Below are 22,719 nucleotides of genomic sequence, written 5' to 3'. Positions count from 1 at the left end.
ATTCTACCAATAATTACTATGTGACTTGGCAAAATTATTTAATTTTTCATTGTTCCTCAATTTTATTATCTGTAAAATGAATATAGAGATAGTATCTATCCCAGGTATTGTGAAGATTAAATGAGGTAAAACATGTATAGCATTTGGAACATTATAGGCACATTAGAGCTACTCGTTGCCACATGCTTCCATGGATGCTTCCAGGAGATAAACTTTCTGTCCTACATTAGTAAACCATACTAGAATATTGGAGGATGAATGATATAACTAAAAATACAGTCATAGATTCACATACACACACAATATCATGACTCTAGAAGTCAGGAGTCATCTGAAACGGGGGATCTCTCTGGGGACAGGAACAGATCTCTGTATCTTCCTTCTTCCTGTAAAACGTATGCTCCCCCTACAGTATAGGAAGACTTATAGAAAACAAGATAAAGTGAGAAGTCATTATTTTAACAAATGTAATTCCTCACTTTCCAAAAAGATAGTTGCTTTTATAACTAATGAAAATGCTATCCTCAACAAAACAAACAAAAAAGACCAACCCACAATTATCAGCTACCATTATGGTTTTTGAAAAATGTTTATTCATTAATTCTGAGAGAGAGAGAGAGAGAGAGAGAGAGAGCAGGGGAGGGGCAGAGAGAGAGGTAGAGAGAATCCCAAGCAGGCTCCATAATGAGCTTGGAGCCCAACGCGGGCTCAATCTCACAACTGTGAGATCATGACTTGAGCCAACATCATGAGTTGGCCACTTAACCGAATGAACCACTCAGGCACTCCACCATTGTGTTATTTGAAAGGTCACACCATCTTCCTAGAAATGACAACAGGGAGAATGGGTATGATACCCTGAGGAGAAGCCAAGGTAGTGGAAAATGCATTGGACATTGGGAAAATCTACCATGGCAGTCCTTTATTACACGAGCACTATTATGGTCTTAGATGCTGGGAAGATGGTATCTACCATGTCTTAAAGCTTATGCAATGAACACCAGGGATACTTTAATTTGAATAACCTAAAATAAATAAACTTAGGAGAGGAATATAAACCTGTACTGTTTTTAATAATAGTCCTTATCCCTCCTGGATACTAAAAAAATGTTTACTTACTTTCCTGACTTCCCATTTCTTTGGTTTATTTAATTCTGCTGAGTTTGATATTTTATTTGGATTAGTGATTGATCAGCTTGAATTCAACTATAATAAGTTTTTTTCTTTGTTCTGTTTTTGTCTTGCTTCTAGGTTATCACTATATTCCCTGAAGGAATAGAAGGCTAGAAAAGGTCAAAATGTTTTCATAATCACCTTGCACTTCTTTTCTCTCAAATATAAATAATATATTTCTTTTGATTTTTTATACATAAGGAAGAGATGATTTCTTACATTTAATTCAAATTAATTTAGAAGAGAGACAGAAGTGGGACAATTCTCACTTAACCCCAAATCATATAATAATCATAGCCAAACACAGGGAGGGGGAAGCTTGTGAAGAGCTGAAGGATCTGGTCTTCTCTCTATCATCAGTGTCCAGTTCATTCTTTTAGTAGCACACAAATAATGCAAAGGAAACAGCTTAAGGAGTATATGGGGATATTCTGCTGTTAAATGTCCCAAGCATTCACTTTATTTGGAATTATGGTATTGAAGTGCTGGTAGAATTTGTGTTCGTGTACTTCTGTATTTCCTTTCAGAACTTTGAATCACCTAAATTTTGTAAGAGCGAGTGTAAACCCCACTGTGTTTGACATAGGACATATTTCTCTCTCTCTCTGTCTTTCTGAGGTAGAGGGAATTTTTAAGTGTTCCAATTCCCAGCTGACAACTAAAGATGAATTTCTGGGAGGTTCCCCTGAGAGGTCCTGAGAAAAAGCTTTCCAGCTGATGCCTCAAACAGAAAATGGAAATGTAGGAGTATATTGTCATTAAATATGGAAGAAAAGTTTCAGTAACTGAAGCCACATTCAGTGATGGTGATTTCAGAGGGAATGTGGTCCTGTAACTCCTATAACACTCCTTTTTCTTTCATTAAGACAATTCCATCTTGGGCAAGGTGGGCAGGAAGGAAGTAGGTGTGGTATGACAGGGCAATCTCTGTAGTGATGGACATCTTGTATCTGAACCGTGGTGGTTGAAAGAGGAATCTACACGTGTGGTGGAATTACACAGAAGTAAACACACTGATGCACACATACAGACATGCACACACAAATAAGGAATTAAAAAAATCGGAATAAGATCAGTAGATTGTATCTGCGTCATTATCCTGGTTGTGATATCCGCAACGTTACCATTGGGGAAACTGAGTAAAGGTTAAACAAGACCCTTCTGTATTATTTCATGTGACTATAGTATGTGAATCTGCCTCTCTCTCAAAATAAGAAGTTCAAAGCTACATTTTGTTCTTTCTGTCTAATCTTGTTCTCTGCTATGAATTCCTTGTGCTGCTCAAGATAAGGTCCAAAACTTGGGCAGTTTCTAAAAGGAAAACATGCAAATACACCCACAATTCTACTTTAATGATAATTCTTGCTGTTACTCAGAAACTAATCTCTTGAGACCCCATTTGTACAGGCTTTCCAGAGATTGAACTAGACAAAATTTGTCCAAATTGATATTACATTGCATATTAATCATTCAGTTGTATTATATGGCTAACATATCTCTTGGATTTAATTGTAGATGAAGATAATTTTAAAATGACTATGAGAAGACAAAGAATTCACCTTAATATTTCCTGGCCTATTTAATACATATAGAAATACCCACGAAACACATATGTGATGATAGTACTCTAAAAAGTATAAAATGTACAAACAAAAGAGGCTCTCCTATCACCATAGGTAGATTTTTGAAAACTTTCAGCGTATTTTTAAAAAAATAAGTGAAACATTTAAACAGCAAATAAACACCTGAGCTGTATTGTATATTTAATTAGTATATATGTAGCTTAATTTTTACCTTGATGGTAGGAATAGGCTTTCGGGGGATAAAAGGCTTTCTCTCAAGTGGCGGAAAAGCTGCATTTTGTTCTTTCTGTCTAATCTTGTTCTCTGCTATGATTTCCTTGCGCCGCTCAAGATAAGGTCCAAAACTTGGCAGTTTCTAAAAGGAATACATGCAAATAAGAAAGCATATTAGCTCATGGAAGAGAAAACTGCGAGGATATTAACATATAAATATTATCAACAACCAAATGTGTGTTTGGAGATTGTTTCTTATATACTGTAACGAGGTCTTCATTTATTCAAGAATCACTAGTCTTCTAGGTTTCAGATTCCATTAATTATTAAAAAGAACTCAAGAGCAGAACACCTCTACCAAGTATATATGTATTAAATATACAAATGTTAATTAAAATACATTGCTAAATGGCATAAAGTTCACAATGGTAAGCCAAATTCATTCACTTTAAACAATAGCTATTAGTTAGACCATTTGTTTGGTTCATATAGACAGAAGGTAAAACCTATTGATGCTTTTTTCCTCTTCATCAGGTTTTTAGCACAATATAGACACAGCCATAGTCCCTGACAAATGCTTTTGTCAATAGCAAAGGTACTTTGCCAAAGTTCTAATCTGTATCTCTATTTTATTGTGTTCAAATTCTTACTACATTCTCTTTAAAGGCTGTAACTAATGTTGATTGCAATTTACTGGAATAGCTGAAAAACAAAATGGTGAAAGTATTGATTTCTCTGTACAGAAAATAAATTTTATTTTGCATGAAGAGGGCAAAAAATAGAAATGAAAAGCAGAGGAAATATCATAGTGCTTAAACAAACTCCATCAGTATTCAAAATCACATCATGGAGCTTTAAAATCTCAAGGTTATTCAACTGTACTTTACCAAGTTCATTTAGAAAGATACCTGGGTGTCATGAAAAAATGCTAAGTGGTTTCAAGTTATCACGAATATGCCCTCATACTATTCATTATCCCACAATTATTTCCTCTCCACTTTTGTCCTTCTCCTCTTCTAGAACCTTTGATCTTCACTTTTACAGACACATAATGCTGGTGATAGACACCACTGAATCCCAAATGTTCCGTGTCTGCCTGTAACCTGGAATTGCTAGGTCTCTTTTCTAAGACTGTAAAAACACCCTTTCTCCTCTCTCTCTCTCTCTCTCTTACAAAATAAAGCCCATTTATCTAGCTGATAGAGGCTTGGAAAACTACAGCACTCCAAGGTCATCCTGATTTCTGACCTAGAAAATACTTTGGTGAAAATTCACACTTGTTTTGAAACACTGGCCTCCACTTGCCAGGTTGCATAATGCCCCTGGAAAATGAGTTCTCCAGTCCTTTAGAGATGTTAGTAGGGTAGGTAAACAACTTAACCCATGTTTCAATTCAGCCAAACTGCCACTGAAAATTTATATTAGCAGAACATATTTATGTGGAAATATCTAAGATTGTTACTTCCATTATCAATTTGCTATAATATGTCAACAAGTCAAGCAAATGGAAGTAATGCTATGAATGCCAAATTAATATATACAATTAAGCTAGAACTATATACTTCATCTCTATACCTCAATGCTTTCTTAAATTACAATATTTAATTATTTCATAAATATGAAATAATATGATGAAGGGACAGAATATACTGTATCTATTTTACTATAAAATATGTGATGCCATCTTGTTAGCACAAAATAAAAGACGATAAATCCACAGCATTTATCACATATGTAAGCCCTTTTAATGTAGAAAAGATAATGCTTGTTTGAAATGTCCTCTTATGAAATAACCTTTTCCTGGGGCAGATGAGGTGTTAGGGATTATACTTGATGCCAAAGAAATGCCCCTGGGGTTCTGGTAACACCGCATAAGGTGGTAAACGCATGTCCACATGACATAGTTTTGTTGGTTTTTTTTTTTTCAGTATTTCATGTTTATTTTTGAGGGAGGGGGAGAGAGAGAGAGACAAAGTGCTAGTGGGGGAGAGGCAGACAGAGAGGGAGACACAGAATCCGAAGCAGGAACCAGGCTATGAGCTGTCAGCACAGAGCCGGATGTGAGGCTCGAATTCACAGACTGCAAGATCATGACCTGAGCTGAAGTCAGATGCCTAACCGACTGAGCCACCCAGGCACCCCATATGACATAGTTCTTGTTGGACTATCACTCTCTCCACACTTCTCTTACATACCAAGGGCACCGAAATCCTAATCTTGTATTCTTGAAGATTATCAAAAATCCTTAAATGTTGAAACAAGTGACCTCTGTTTCTAGCAGGTCTCTTGTGGTGGCAAGCTCAATGAAACTCTGAACCATTATTCCGATTTCCTGATTGGGTCTTACCTTACTCAACCGTATCTAACTCCATCTAAGAGTTCTATACATGTTATTCAAAAGAAATAATTCCTGGAACCTTTTTGATCTATCTTCTTTTAACCATAAACCAGAGGAGATTTTTTTCTTCCATTTATATTATTCTTTATCCAAAGGGAGAGAAATAAAGTAGTTAACTTTAAACTGTGATACTTTCAAATTGTTCCAATGATGGTAATAATAATAACAACAATAATAATATTTAAAAATCCCTTGGTGCTGAGCAGAATACAGCCTAAGTAAACATCTACCAGCATGATATTTTCTATAATTTTTTTTTTGCAGTGGTTGGCCACATGTTTAAATTATGTTGCCTTTCTATAGCTAACAGGGCTATCATTATAACATTCTGTTCTTTTATAATTAGTCCTAAGGAGAGGCTCTCAATATAACATAAAGTTTCCTATAGGATTTTCTTTGTGTGTTAGTTAGAAGAATCAATGGAAAAGAAGGAAAACTGTTGCCAATTCTTTCTTTAAATTGAAAGCACACCCACACACGATATCAGTGACGGCCCCCTCAACCTTCCACCATTCATCTCCAAGTCAAATTGGTCCATTTGTGTGTAGCTTCTCACTGCCATATGGAAATCCTAGAAGTGAGGTGTAGTACCAACTTCCAAAACATCAAAGCTGCCATAGTGATTTTGCTTTCTGGAAATCAGTATGAGAAAGTTTAGCGCTTTTTACAAAAATTACTCTGTGATGTATTATGATGCCTCTACCATATCTGGGTCCTGAGCATTTTAAAAGTTAAACTTTCTGAAAATACAAAAGATCCATTCTCTCCTGTACCAGATGACCACCTTTACATATTCTACATTTAGGCATACATTTCTGTTCTGATCTTGCCAAAAAAACCAACCAAATAAACAAAAACCAGCAAAAAGCAAAATAAAACTAAGAAATAGTGAAGGTGAATGCATAGTTGGCCGCTGTGTATGTGCGTAATCAGTGATGATTAATAAAGCATTTAGTTCAAATCTCTGCCTGAACATATAGTTAATTGATTTCCTATTGCAGGAGGAGAGGCAGCAGAGCCTGACAGAGCCAGCAGCAGGAGCTTTTCCTCTTCATTCATTATTTTCTTACAGAAAAAGTTGTAGCCCGCAGTAACCCAAAGTGAGAGGTTTTGAGCATCATGCTATATTTCTTAAACAAAGAAAAAACTTCTTTAGGACTATCAAAAGCTGCTTTGTAACTGATGAACTGAACAAAGCTCAGAAATGGTATGATTTTTGTTTCAATACTTTCTCCAGGGATTCATCACTGATGAATTTGTTCTCACCAGAAAAGCTAAATCCTACTCATTTAAAGATAACAGTATCTCACATGAAAACTGTCTCTATCCAGATATAAAAAGCATTACATTGCCGATAGAAAAGTGACAACATAATGAATCAACAATGGTATCTTAAGCCAGCAAAGCTTTAAGGTAAAGAAGTCTATTTGGATTATAATTTATTCATGGATCAATCTAAAGGTAATTGAGCATATTATGAAGTAGAAAAGGGTTCTTGTTTCTAATAGAAGCAGGTACTGGTATCTTCCAGTTTAAATTGCATAATTTTTATGAGAACGGCAGCAAGTTGGCTAATAGCACTGGTGGATAGTACTATAATGGATCAACTCTATTTTCCTAATCATAGTGTCTTATCTGATGGGAAACAATAACAGCACAATAAGTAGTCACTTTGATATCCAAATGGTAATAAGTTAAAAGATAAAAGGATTTCAGGTTTATACTGGGCGCAATATACATATATATGTATATATACATACACATATATATAAACACACACACCATATACTAAGTACAATATATGTATCACACTCAGCATAAACCTGAAATCCAAATATATATGTGTATACATACATAATATATACAGCATATATGTAAAATTGTTTGTGCATGTGTGCAAATGTATACACTGACGGACCAAGAAATAAGTTAAGTGTAAAGGATATATGTTTCACAACTATCTAAGAATTGACTTTTTTTTTTTTTACAAAAAACATGTTCACATATGACTTGGTTACACTATTATTTTTCCATTTATTCAACAAATACAATATCAAATGCCAGCTCTGGACCAGGAACTGTCCTGTACTACATTAAAGGTTCAAGGTTCAATAATTTCCATATGTACACTCATCATTGTTATTAATTTCATAAGTACCTCTTGCCATTCATGACAGTCTAGTGTCATACCTAATTATTTATTAAGTGTTCATGGTTATTGTGGTTATCTAAAGGAATGATATACCTAATGGTTTTTCATGGAAAACCGTTTGATCTCAATCAAATGACCATTAATTGGAGAGAAAAAGGAAAATAAAACTTCAGAGTTAATCTTAAAAAAAAAAAAAAACTCCAGAAGGCAATGGGATACTTTTTAGATACTTAAAATATGAAATTTGGTGAACAACTGCTAGGAGCATGGGTTCTCTGAGTGTGTTTCTAAAATACCTTAATTTCAACCACTGTGAGCTCAGCATGATGTAAGATGGGAGACTAGGTGAGAGGTCTCTGTTTTGTTCTGTCTGAATTCAGCTACTTTTCTTCTTCCCCTCTCTCAATTTCAAGAGTAAGCAATTGCTTACATTTGACCCTGATTTCTATTTCAAAAATTTGTTTTAGCATGGCTTAAAGTCAGAAACTCAGATTTTTCCCATGAGTAACTGGCATGTAATACTTAATCGCTGATATAACAGTAAACAATTTTTCATGATATTATCAAATGTGGACAGTGGAAAACAATAAGCAGGCAAAGAGAAAAGGACCATCTACGGATTATCATAATACTACATGGTGCCCAATGGTGTAAACGGGGACACTGGAATTGGATATGCAAAGCATATGAAATTAATGAAGTATAACTATTAGTTTGATCTGATAAATTTAAGAGTGCAACTTTTGATAAACTATCTGATGTCTGAATCAGCCAAAAGCAATAATAGTTCATGCTTCTTAGCGAAAGAAGAAAGCCAACATTTGCATAGTGGTTAGGGAAGTGGTTTAGAAGTCAAATTTGCATAAAAATCACAGTTTTACACTTACTGGCTGTGTGACTATGAGCCAATTACTTAACCATTCTGCTACTAACTTTCCTTATCAATGAAATGAGAATGACAGTATCTAACACACGATGTTGGTAGAAGCATTAGATGGAATAACATTTGTAAAGTGCATGCCTGCCAATTTATTCCCATAAGCCTTAGCTGCTTATATTGCATTGCGTACCATGCTCTGTATTTCCATGTTGGCTCATACATCCCCTCTGCTGGGGAAGCCCCTGCCAGTCTTTTTCATCGGGTACAGGACTATTTGGCATTGTAGCCTCAGCTTGGGTTTCATAGCATCTAAGTATCTTCTTAACTGACTCCCTTCCCTACAGTGTTAGGGGCCCCTCACAGTGCTCCAGAATACTCTGGGCATACTTTAATTTCTGCACCTGCTGCATTTTCTGCCTTATCGCTATTAGCCTATGCCTCCATCGTCCCCGCTTGAGGTCCTAGAGAGTTAGTTTTTGATCCAGCACATAATAGGTGTACAATATGTTTTGAAACTTAACCAATCAATGAATGAATATCTTGAATGTATTTTAACAATTCTGCTGGTTATTTGAAATGTCAGACAACCTGAAACAATTACTTTCAGAAAGAAATTATATAAATAGGTCCATTTAATATTAAAATTATATGAAGTAAAACATACCTTACTTATTCAACAGCTGTGATTCATAAATTCAAAGACATTTATAAAGTGCCAGCCAGGCCTTGAAAGGTATTTATAAAAGACAATCTGTGACCTTAAAGAACCTATAGTTAATAACAATCACAGTACCCTGAGACAAGGGCTGAGGCAGAGGGGACACAGGATGCTAGATGTGCAATGACAGTGTGTACCTAACCCAGGCTGATGGGTCAGAGCTTTTCTAGAAGAGGTGACATCTGAGCTAAGTTTTGAAGGATAGGTTGGCAAATGGTGAAGATGGAGGTGTGAGGGTCAGGAAGCGGGAAGAGAATCCTCCAGGTGGGAGAAACACCAGAGGGAGAAGGGTCCCACTTTGGAAGAGGTCTTGGAGAGCCAGCCGACTGCTAACCCTGTGCTCTCTGTTTAGTAAGATACAGGAGAGTGAGGAGTTTCCTCTGTGAAGGGGAAGCAGAGCACATTTTGTTGTGAGGAGATAACATCAGAATGTATGTTAAGGAGAATGTCAATCAAGAGAAGAAAATCTAACATTAATGGAATGCTAACAAAGGATGAAGGAGGTAAGACCTGCTTTTGGCCACAGAGTGCAGGTGCTGGGGCCACAGAGACAAGTAGGAGGTGCTTCGTTTTAAAAGCAGTTTATGGCCTTGAGAGGAAGACTGACTCATGGTCTTTGAAAGTGAGGTGAGAAAATTATTATTTTCTGCTGAAATATTTAAATGATGCCTATCAGCTTCCTCTAAAGAAACAAACTTCACTGTTTAAAGTGGTAAGTTGATTTTTTTTTCATGTTTATTCATTTTTGAGAGAGAGACAGACAGAGAGGAAGCAGGGGAGGGGCAGAGAGAGAGGGAGACACAGAATCTGAAGCAGGCTCCAGGCTCTGAGCTGTTAGCAGAGAGCCTGATGTGGGACTCAAACCCACAAACTGCAAGATCATGACCTGGGCCGAAGTTGGACACTTAGCTGCTTCATTGACTGAGCCACCTGGCGCCCCAAAGCGGTAACTTTTAAAATAGTACCTTTAGCTTGGAGCTTGGGAGATTATGCCCTGTGGCATGATTTAGGAGAAACAAAAACAAAGAAATGGCCAAACCAATATGCAGGAGGAATGCAGAATTCTGAAGCAGGGGTAGAAGAGAGATCGGGGAGAGGGTGGGGGGAAAGAGAAAAAGAGAAGGAAGAGGGAGGGACAGAAAGGAAGCAGAGCCTGATGGTATGAGGGCTGGAGGACTTTTATAAAGAGGAAGAGCTAATATTCAGTGTCAAGCTATCTGTGTTGCTGCAATTGAAATCCTCCTCTCCGACCCTTAAAACTTAAATAAGTCTCCTACATACTTATATGACTTAGAGAGAAATTTGGAAGAAAATCAGCAAAATAGGCTTGAGTTTCATGGTTGGGTTGGCATATAGCTCAAAGAATAGGAACCAACAAGAAGTAAGATTGAGGGAGATGCAGAATTCAATGAGAGAGGAAATTTATAGCCGGAAGTGACCTAGAGAACATAATCTCCAGGGATTTTGTAGCAATTTCCAGAAGGACGGGACTGAGTGATTTCAGCTTACATCTGGGTTCTCTAGGTAGTTTTAAGGGAGAATACAATAAGTAGAGAAACAGATGCGCAAACGGTTTGATGTAACCCTGATCCAAATGAGCAATTAATTCCAGCTAAGAGATTAAGGAAGACTTTCTAGTGAAGGAGGAATTTAAACTGTGATGAAAGATTATAAAAGGAAGAAATAGTATGTGTTCCTGGAAAGAGATGAGAAAGATAAACGAATGGATGAGTAAAGGCATGAAAATTAAAAAAAAAAAAACACAGGATGAACTCATTCTTATAAAGCTAAAATATGGCATATGACTGGGGGAGTAGCAGTGGATACAGCTGGGAAATCTATGCAGGGCTCTGAATTCTGGGCACAGCAGTTTGGATTTTTGTTCTTTAGGGTGTAGGGAGACACCGGATCTTTGACAATATGTGTAGATCCCTATGGTGGCAGAATGTAGATCCCTATGGTGGTTTACGGGAGGGTACTTGTGGTAGAAAGAAGATAATGATCCAGAAGGTTGAGAGATGGGATTCTGGTAGAAGCCGGAAAGTGAATAGATGATCTATAATTTTTTTGTTTTGTTTTGTTTTAAGAGTCTATGGCACTCTGGAAAGTAAAGAACAAATAATGACCATGAACCCCGACCCCAACAGTCCAACACCGATCTTCACTCCCACAATGCCCTCTGACTGCTTCATCCCTACTCTGACAGTGACTTCTGCCCGAAACCACCCAGCTGTCATTCTTTATGACACAGAACACTTCTCTAACAGACCTCTCTCTCTCTACCTCTTTTCAGCTCTTCTTTCTGCAAATGACCCCTCCTCTCTCACCATCCCTTGCTCAGTCAGAATCTCAAACACTTTCAAAATCACATAAGGACTTGTGGTGGCTGCATAAGCTGTGAGCTGCAAAAGAGTTACTTCTCAGTCAAAATGAACATGAAACAATGTTGGTGGGAAACTGGGCAAGGGTTAAATAGTCACGCTGCAGGATGCTTGTTTGTATTCTGTAGAAATGAAGTGGGGAGAAACCTTGGGGAAAATCAACTTCCTCAACAACAGCTGTAATGAGAGGTGATTAGAAGTTCTATGAAGAAAGGACTTGCATTGCCATCACTATCTTCATCAAAATCAGCACATTTATTGAACATTGCTATACATCAGGCCCTTTGCAAAGCACATGAGTACATTATCTGTTCTATATTGCAACCCTGTGGGGTGGGTATTGTTCTTGTCCCATTTTACAGATGAGAAGACAGTTACAGAAAGGCTAAGCAACTTGTTTCAATTCTCACTATTAATAAATGGCAGTGCCTGGGTGGCTCGTTCAGTTGAACAACCCTGGATTTTTGGCTTAGGTCATGATCTTAGGGTCGTGGAATAGAGCCCTGCGTTGGGCTCCATGCTAAGTGTGAGCTCTCTCCCTCTGCCGTTCTCCCAGTTTCTCTCTCTAAAAATAAATAAACTGAGAAAAAAAAATGACAGAGCCAGGATTCAAATCTCTGTCAGCCAGATGCCTAGACCCTCTGCTGTGCTGTCACTCACGTTTCTTTATAATCCTTACAAAGCTTTGTATAAAATGAGTATTTAATATATCTTTGATTGATATAAGGAGGCATACTACACATATAATCCATTCCTTGAAATCTGTGCTTCCTGTTTTTTCCCATTCCATAAACCATGAAGGGAAAAATGTTTCATACGGTAGACACCATTTAAAAAAAATGCTGAACACATACCATGCAAAATATCTGTGTTAGTTCAGTCCTGTTTATTATTGGCCTCAAGTTTAATGAGCTCAAGTTAATACAGGTGAAAGGCCAGAGTGTTACATGCGGCAGTTAATGAAATACCATAGAGCTGCTGAGAAAATGATTAGCAGCCAAATGTGAATTTAATATACTTCATTCTCCAGAAGCAATGCCCCATGGGAGGCATCTTTCTGGGGGAGGTAATGCTGGAAATAGCACTTTAGAGTTAGAAGGTGGAGCTCTGATCCTAGCTCGAATATCCGCTCGTTTTGTGACCTGTGGGAGCTATGATTCCTCTGAGCCTCAGTTTCCTCATCTGTAAAATGATGGGGTTGGACCAGATAATTTATAAGGTTCCTTCCAGTGATATGTTTTGTTTTGTTTTCAAATTCACAGTTAGAAATCCTCAGGGTTTATGACCAGGTGGCAGCGCATCCACAGCCTGTGGATGAAATATTGGACTGAGTCACAAATTATAACTCTTTCCCTCCTATTTACAGAACATGCTGAGTCCTTTTAAGCTGTAAAATATGAATAATGTTTTCAAACTTCCAAGGTTGGGTGAGTTCATGAACTGTTTCAGGCTTTACTGGTGGAAGGTACAACCACAAATATCTTGGCTACTTCTCATTGTGAAATAATAATAAATGTATAGACAATTAAAATAAATAAAATATTTGTTAAATGAAGGTTATTATAATCTGCATAAATTGAGGAGTCTATACAGATCACAACCAATGCTTCACTGTAATTATCTTTACAGAATTTGGTTTGGTTACAAGTCACTGAAGACACTATCTATACAAAATCAACCACATGCATATTAGAAGTGGAGATTAGTGAGGTCAGACACGAAATTGCCAAGTCAGTAAGAATAAAACATAAGCACATGTATGGTATTATTTGGTGTGGAAAGTTACAGGACGTTGGAAGAAAATGACTCTTTCTACTAAAGTACTGCAATATACAGAATGATCCCTGGTCTTTGGGTGCAGAGATGAACACACTTGGGCTCTAAGACAAGTCACTTCCCTATGTGGGCCTCAGTTTTCATCTGTGTACAATGGGGACAGCAATGACCATTCTGCCTACTTGCTCTTCGTAACAACTGTTTGAAATAGGAAGGCACTAATAGATTATTAAAATACAACTTTTACTCTTTTGAAAACTACAAAGCAATACAGAACCTAAGTGTTACTTTATTATAGTGAACATAATTTGTATTTATGTACAGTTATTTTACATCTTTACAATATAAAGATAAAATGAGTATTCTGCATTATAAAAATGTCACAGAATACTAGCCTCACATGAAGAAAGACTTCCTAAGCTATAGTCCTTCCAATGCCTTAGGAAGACTTGGATGAAATAATTTGCCTTGGAAATTCGCCTTCAAAATGCTACTGCTTTCATGGCTAAATATTGCATAAAATGTCAAGGGCAAAAGCCAATGAGGGAAAATGGAATAAAAATTACTTCATACAATGGGATGAAAGCAAAGGAAAACAGAAAAGTAGGGTGATGAGGAAAATGGGCCTGCTATAAATATGAAAAATGTATTCAGGATTCAGGCTCTATTTGGAGCAAGAGTAGGAGATTAATCAGTCTTTTCCATATTTATTCAATATGATACTTGAGATTTTCCTACACAGAAACACCGGGATGACTGCTTTAAGCCTTTTTACCTGAAAGTGTGGCATAGGGCATAAAATATCACATTTTGATCCAATCAAAAACCCTATTTGGAGTTACTGTACAGGACACATTGGAAAAAATGATGATCATTTTAAAAGCCAAGTTTTAGGGTTTCAATGCTAAGCAGGAGATTTATATTGGAGAGAAAAGAAAAGTACAAGTTTTAAGTTGAAAAGAAAGAATTTTCTAAGATAATTAATTACCATACTAGTAGGGAGTATTTAACATGGGAAAGAATCTTTTATATGTGTGGCAAAGTGCTCCATAAACAATAGCTTCTGCATGCTCACATGGAAACACTAGCAAACATCCATAAGATAAAATTCATATCTGTACCTAGGTCGCTACTGAAGGCAGTCACTGCCTCACAAATTTTGGATTTTCCTCTCTGTTTCTTCTTTTACTTTCTAAACTATAGTAGCATTACTTATGCATTCTTTTATTTTGCTGAGTATATCATAAACATTCTGAGGACAGGATACTTTTCGAACCTGTTTTATCATCCCCTTAGTTCTTTGCATACAGTTGGCCTTAATTAAATATTTGATGAATGAATGAAGGATTAACATCAACCAAAAAGCTACACTGACAAGAAATTTCTGCTAACCTCATTGGGGTCACAGCTTAATGCTGACACTTTTCATATAAAATGTTCAGAAAGGTTCTCTCTAGGGGCATCTGGGTGGCTCAGCTGGTTAAGTGTCTGACTCTTGATTTTGGTTCAAGTCACGATCTCACAGTTGTAAGATCGAGCCCCACATCGGGCTCTGTGCTAAGAGTGAAACCTTGGGATTCTCTCTCTCTCTCTCTCTCTTTCTCTCTCTCTCTCTCTGTCCCTCCTCTGCTCGCATGCTCTCTTTCTCTCAAAATAAATAAATAAATACTAAAAAAATAAAAAAAGAAACTTTATTTCTATGCACAATGCTTGGCAAGAATGAGATTCATCTAATGCTTAATGACCAAACAGGTAATATTTGGCCTCATCCATAATATTACATAAACCAAATCCCGATAATAACAGTGACTTTAAATTTTAACAACATCCTACAGCCTAATAGCATTTGTAGTAGTAGGGTATTTTAAGGTACAGTCTCAACAATTACCTTATATTCAAAGGTTTAGAGCACAACACAAATAATTTCTTTGTATTTTCTTGGTTCTTTGTTTAAAGTTTTCTACAAAGAAAACAATAACAACCATTTCACTCTCCTATTCATAAAAATCAAACAACAAAATCAAACAAAAACCAAAAAATCAAACGACCAAAAAATTTATAGGCTATAGATCTTAAAAAAAATATCATTTTATTAAAAATATCATTTGTTGAACAAGTGTGAACCTAGGCAATTACTGCAGTAGATCAAACGTTAAGCTTTGGGAAACAATAATTCACTTGGGCTTTATGGGCTTTATGTAGGCCCTAGGGCCGGTCGTCTATGCTACCGGTCTTTAGACCCTCCTGCTCTTGACTGCCGTAGCCTATTACAGAGATAAGCCTCCTGTTTGGCAATGGCTAATACAAAATGAAAACAGTAGTCAAAGAAACCAGCCATTGGGCTTGGAGCAGAATAATCGGTACATAGTTTTCTGAGCATCATCAAACATCAACCAGTTGCTGAATATCACATGTCCTGAGAGGCATCAGGACCAAACTCTAAAACTAAATAACGTAGTTTTGTACTTATACTTTTAGAAATTATTTTTGCATATTATGTTATTTAATTTCCACAATAACAGAATTATTATAATATTGATGAAACCTGAGGCCCACAGATGTGGCAAGCACACAAGGCCCAGTGCCATGTAACAGTTAATGGCAGAGCAAACTCAAACCTAGACCTGTCACCTCCGGGCCTAGCACCTTCTCCTCTATATTGAGTGGCCATGTCCTTTCTGAGCTGTTTGGCTGCTGTTTCACCTAAAATTACCATGTGTCTTTTGGTACTTTAAGGGAAGATACCAAGGAAAAGATCTAATAAAATGTGTTCTTAAGAAAGACTCATTCTACGTGGTAAGCATTGAAGACATAATAGGGGGCAAAACAGATATGATCCCTATCCTCAGGGAGTTCACAGTAGTTTATAAAGTAATGGGACTAAACATAAAGAAATAATTCTATAAACATATTCAACATTTATCACAATTCTCATTGATACATATATATCTGACCATTTAAGGTCAAATCCTCTCAGATGACAACCTCTAACCTTTTCTTGCACTTATCAGGCTAAATCTTTGCCCATATTTAACCCAATCATTCAGTCGTTCCATATTTACACTTGAAAACTGAAGGTGGCTGCAGAATATGACTGCTCCCCGCCCCAACTTCGTAACTATAACCTCAAGTGAGCACTCAATAGTGCCAACAAGCCTTGCTATGTTACTGCTGTCACTCTTCAGCTTTCTCACTTTACCGAGTGACATTTTTATATCTTCTTCTTGCTCCTAAAATCTAAACTGCCACTCCTTTTCATTCTCAGTTGAGGCTCTTGCCTCACATTATCGGTTTAAAATACTGAAGTAATTTTTCTATTCTAAATTTTATAAATCCCCCTCATCTGTGCTGTCATCCATCTTTTCTTCTGTTATGATGGGAAGTGTCCTGGTTCTTTCAAAGGAGCCACTGAGGGCTCTGTCTTGCATATATCTGATCATTCTTTAATTTTCATCTCTGACCATCCCATGATTCACTCTCATTTTCTTATTATTTCTGTTAACACACAAACATGCTCCAATCCCGCTCATCCTAAAAACAAATACACAAAACAAATAAAAGAACTCTTTGTCTCTGCAGCCACTTCCAGGCATTTTCATTTACCTATTTCCCTTCCAATCTCTCTTAGGTACTGATAATAGTGTCTATTCTTCCACCCTTACCTCCCATTCACTCCTCAGTTATTCTTTCTGGAAATCCGTCCTCTTTTCCCAGCCACACAAAGGCTGTGGTGATGGGGCCAACAACCTTTATTTTGCAAATCATATGGCCACACTTTTGCGCTCATTTTACTTTATCTCTCAGTAGCATTCAACATGGACCCTTCCCTCTTTCTTAAAATACTATCCTACTCTTTTTCCTACATCACTTCTATGTCTCCCTTACCGGGTAAATCTTTCTCTCTGAAACCTATAGGTTGGAATATCCAAGATTGAGTCGTAGACACTCTTTCTTTCCCTCTGTCAGGATACCCTTTGCAAATGATTTGATCTTGTCTTATGACTTTAAATATCATTTAAGCTATGGCTTTCAAGTTTATAGCTCCAGTTCTGTTCTTTATACTGAGCTCCCGACTCTTACATCCAGTGACTTAATTAACACATTTAATTAATTGTTGAAAAGCAATCTCAAACTTAATATGTCTCAAGTAGATCCCTTGTTATTTCACTCCAAGTATTCTTTCCCCAGTCTTCCCTATTTTAGTTAATGGAATGACTGCTGACCCATTTGCTCAGGCCAAAAACCTAGGGCTATTCTGGATTCATTTTTTCCCCTTATCTTCACCTCTAGATCCAATCCTTCAGCAAAACTACGCTCCACCCTCAACATATGACTTAAATCTCTCCACTTCCCACCATCTCCATTGATATGGCTCCAGTCTAAGGCTCCACTGTCTTTCACCAGGAATACTCCTAACTGATCTGACTACTTTCTCTTTTGACTTGCTATAATGTACTCTCCATACAGTAGCCAGAGCAATTATCTTAAATAGAAATGAGAACATGTCTCTCCTCTACTTAAAATTCTCCAAATGATTTCCCAATTTACTTAAAATAAAGCCTAAAAGCTTTGCAATGACTACAGGCTTATGTGGCTCCTGCCTATCCCTTTAATTTTATTTTTTGCCACTCTCCTCTTAATTTACTACACTGCAACCATACTGGTGTTTTTGCTGTTCCCAATAAGTCTTAGGGCCTTTATATGGAAAGTAGGTCCTCCAGATCATACTCTGTGAATCTCCCCTTTGATAATCATCATATTCTTTATTCATTTATTTTGTATCTCATCCTTTCTAGAAGATATGAGCTACCAGAATAGGATGTTCATAAGTTTTGTTCACTGATGTTTCCCGAGAACTTTGAACAATATCTGGCCTGCTGTACATTCTCAAATGAATGAATGTATGAGAAGCAGAATATTTAGGATAAAGAGTTCAGTCTTTGACGTTGGCTTTCAATCTTAGTTCCATTATTTACTAGGTTTTTGACCTGGTCAAATTTTGTTTTATCTTTATAAGGTCTCAGTTGCCTCATTCATAAAATGTGAATAACATTTCACAGGGTTGTAGTAAGGATTATATAATTTATATAAAGTATATAAAATGAAGCCAGAGCTTGGTAAACAGTAGGCACTTATTAAATGTTAGTCCTTATCATCAACATCATTATTACAGAAATCCTCACGATGTGCTATAGTTTTCTATTATTAACTTACATATGCTTTAGCACATTTGCTATGTGCTTAATATGCTAGAGAAAACATTCCCCCTCCCTCCAGGAAACCATTTTTCCCCCAGCTTTTATAAGGGAAGTCAATGGATTAAGCATGTTTTACATGATAGAGAATTTGCTTATTTCACATTTAGACTACATACACCCTATACAGTAAGGATTGCTCACATAGTTATATAATTTTATGTTTCACATGTTGAAATAAGTAAAATTAAGAAAATGAAGATTTGATAGTTGAGAAGTAAGCGTAAACACTAGTTCTTAAAGAATGAAGGCAAGGCCATTCTGTAGCCTGAAGTAAATGCTGTCATCTGTGGGGGTTGGGGAAAGATGCTAAGATCTGAGCCCATTACTGTGCTACTTCATGAACATCTGGCAGTCTGTCACTTCACAGGCAACAACATCTTCTCTAAACAGAATAGACTTGAATTCATCAGGGATTCCCATAGTACAGTATATGCTTAACTTAAGTACCTGCTTTCCGTGATTTCCATAGATTATCATATTCATGACACTGTGGAGTGAAAGCATTCTTCTCACTCTCTAACCAGAACATGAAAAAGAAATTAAAACATTGGCAGGCACTTTGTCTCCAGTTTGTTGGACAAGTAAGAAAAGGATTTTCCACCCATTTATGTAAATGAAATTCTGTCAACTTCGAGCATTTTAACAAAGATGACAGCCGTCTGTCTATTAATAAATACCTGACAGGATAACAATTACAATTGTAGTTGACTGGTTTTCTTTCAATTAATGTAGGTCAGTGGGTATTTAAAAAAATTCTTTAGAATAAATTTGCAAACCCCAATAACTTTTCCCCTCATCTCTACTAGCCCAGGAAGAAATTTCAGTATGTTCATTTTTGCCTTCTTAAGTGGTTTTAGAACATTATGACCAAAGCCTTGTAAATACATAGAGCTATGCAATTAAATATGTGTGTGCTTACTGTGTGTATACACACATAAATATAAATACATGTAAGACATCCATATTTGAGTCTAATATTTGAATTCTATAGAAAGACTTAAAGCATAGTAGGCCCTCTGTTATTTAGAAGTAGTTATTCAGATTAGGGATTATCTTTGTGCTACTTCTTTCTGACTTTGGATTTTATTCATTGTTGACTCTAAGAAAAGAAGGGTAAGGATATGTAACAAATTAATTAATCTGGTTACCCAGCAATCTTTGGGAACATGTTTAGTAGAGAAAGAAGTGAATTCAATGAATAAATTGAGTTTTGAGGGATTATCTATGGAATTCATTAATCCACCCTGGCCCAATGTCCCATTAGTTAGATTTTAGAAAGTGACCTTCTAAACAGAATGCGGATGAGATTTTGAATTTTTTTGTGAACCATCTTTCCAAGAGAATGTGTTTTCCTCTATCTAGTGGAGTTTGAGAGAGAATCTATGTTGATGTATTAGAATACCAGTTACAAGTACTCCCCAATGAGTAATTTTATGTGTTTCTACTACAAATTGAAAACACAACATTGTATTTCATCCCATTTAAGATGTTACTTTGTTTTGTGTATATGATAAGAGGAAAATAATAAGCAAAATGATTTTTTTAAATTTTACTAAAACTTTTAAGCATTCACAGTCTGCTAATTTAAAGATAAATTAATTGCAAGACATCCTGGAAAAAATGAATGTCTTAGAATGGATGAAATGCATTGTGTTCCTCAAATACTTACTGGCTCATTTTTAACTTTCTTTCTCATAGTAGCCATAATATGGTATCTCAATTTTCTGAGAGCCATGCTATGTGGAAATTACATCATCATTCCTAAAATCCTATTTGTAAATAAGAGTCCAAATTTTAGGAATATGAAACAACAGCAACGAAATTATCATCAGACGAAAGCAGGGAACAAACACTGTTCTATTTCCAGCTTTACGCCAGAAAACAATGTGAGTAACTGAAAGAAAAAGGCAGAGAGGAGTAGTCACTGGATGCTTCTGATTTGGGTTGAGTCCAGAGCTGAATGCCTCTGACATAGGTGTCTGTTGTTTCTTGAATTCCATTCCACCCCTCCCCCGACACCCCATCTCTCCTCTACAAGTTAGGTAATGCCAATTTTTTAAACTGAAGAATATGTAAAATATGTATTTGTATTTATGTCTTCTAAGGTGGTTTCTAGGGGCAAATATCACAAATAACCTCGTTCCTTCAAAGAAAACCATAATGTCTGAATGTTTTTTAAGAGCACAATTCACCTCTTGAATTTCTGTATGAACATCTTTGCATGAGCTAAATACCTGGGCAGTTGACAGACTTAGTTATTTCTAGGAAAAATTTCTGTTGATCAGCATGCAGGGATTAATTCAAGCACTGTTCCTTAGAGATACTTTTTCTAGGACAGAATGAGCCACAGGGAGAAAGATACACAAGACAATGTCAAAAGATACAGCATCATTATGCCATTTAATGGTTGATGTGGGTTACGTCAGCCAAGTCCTAGGAAAGTAGGTTTTCCCTGAATAAGAATGACTCAAAAAGATAATGTCATATTTTATTAGAATCTATAAAATCATAAGCAAATACCATGTATTCCTATTAGTCATCCAATGATAGAAGCGTGTATATGATGGTACTAATGGATTCCTTAAATGCAAATTACTGCTAAATTCCTAAGTAAACTGCCCCCCACTTCAGAGACATTGTAATCCATCTCTTATGTCAGATGAACTGGGGGACTTATCCTTCTGAATCCATAGGCTTTACTGCTTTTCTTCATTTATCTCTCATACTCAGTAATCCTTTTACCTCTCCTTTCTAAGTTTATAATTTAAATGCAATCTATTCACTACTGAAAAAAAGACCCTAGTATAAATGGGATGTCTTTGAGTTATGGCTAAAGAAGCCATTACTGGTTACACAGTGGTCTGGATTCTATTACACATTTGACAATCTGGGGAGACTCACTGTCCACTTGCCTTCAAAAATGTTTTGTGTCAACACACAGAATTAAGGCTGGGTGCTGCCTTTGGGTCTTCTCTTGCTCTGACTTTCATATGATCTTGCATTTCATGTTTGAAGGGAAAGTCCTTGAGGACCAGAACTGGCTGCAGTAAGTTCTCTCTTTTTCATCATAATGGATTTTGATTTTATTATTTAAAAATTTCAAAGCAACAGACTGCCTAAATTGTCATTTATTTGGCAAAATCTTAGATGGTCATTAAAAAGAAAATCGTATTTAGAAGGATTATAAGAAGTATATAAAATTCTTACATAATATATTTTTAGGAGAAATAAAAAGAATTAGAGCAGTATATGAAGTGCTATAATTTAAGAAATTATTGTTTCCATACGTATACAGTTACCTGCATAACAGTTGGGATTTCTAAGTAGTGAGATTAGAGGTGATCTTTTTTACAGTTATGTCTTTTGCTAATTTTCTATAGTGAGTACATTTACTTGTATACCATTATTTAAACAAAATATTGACTTAAATGGCACACTAATGGGAAGTATTACAAAAAATTTGTGGGAATAAAATTATAATTATTATTATGGCCCAAATCATTATCCTATTGTTGTTGTTTTTTAATATGAGCTTCAAATCATAATTTAGAATGGTAGCTATCAAGCAAACCTAAGCTGTGAGAGAATGCATATTTAATGGCTAAACTGACAGAAATTTGTTAAGCACACACTTCAGGCCTAATTCTAAAATATGTTTAAATATATATCAAATCAGAAATGTTCAGTCACTCTAGCAAAGCACTCTATATATTTGAGGTTATAGATTTTTATTTCTGAATATATGACAAAATGCCCATCCTTATGGGGTGTTGGTATATTAACATACCTCAAAGAATTAAACTGTAATGTGAACTTTCCAAGAATTAAAACTCTAGTGCTAGCTTTTAGGAGAGTGAGTTATTTTTCATTTATATTTCTCAAGGAAGATATACATTTAGATAGATATGCATATGAAAATATTTATACACAAATAAACAAAATAAAACTTTGTCCCTGCAATGTTGAGCTATCCAAACAACTGTAGTTTTCTGAATATCCCTGAGCCTAAAAACACTGCATCACTAGAGCACTATTTGGTGGCAAGTACTATTGGCAAGTATCCTCTGTACTTCCAGACAGAATGAACAGAGCAGAACAGAGCTATAGAGCTAAGTGTTACCCTCACACTAAGTTCCGATTGGTTCATGTGTGGATTAAATAAGAAGAACATTTTTTTCAATTTGAAA

At 36.2% G+C, this 22,719-nt stretch overlaps 1 protein-coding gene across 1 annotated transcript in view; it reads right to left on the bottom strand.

Moving 5' to 3' along the window:
* DPYD (dihydropyrimidine dehydrogenase) overlaps nt 1–22,719 on the bottom strand; it is an 850,732-nt gene that overhangs the window by 25,339 nt on the left and 802,674 nt on the right. Inside the window, exon 21 of the mRNA XM_019457587.2 lies at nt 2,968–3,111. Coding sequence (XP_019313132.1) covers nt 2,968–3,111 — 144 coding nt within the window. The remainder of the gene's footprint in view (nt 1–2,967; nt 3,112–22,719) is intronic.

Source organism: Panthera pardus, unplaced genomic scaffold, assembly GCF_024362965.1.
Source record: "Panthera pardus isolate Hobbes unplaced genomic scaffold, ASM2436296v1 HiC_scaffold_11, whole genome shotgun sequence".
Lineage (NCBI taxonomy): Eukaryota > Metazoa > Chordata > Mammalia > Carnivora > Felidae > Panthera > Panthera pardus.
This window is presented reverse-complemented; position numbering and strand designations above follow the sequence as displayed.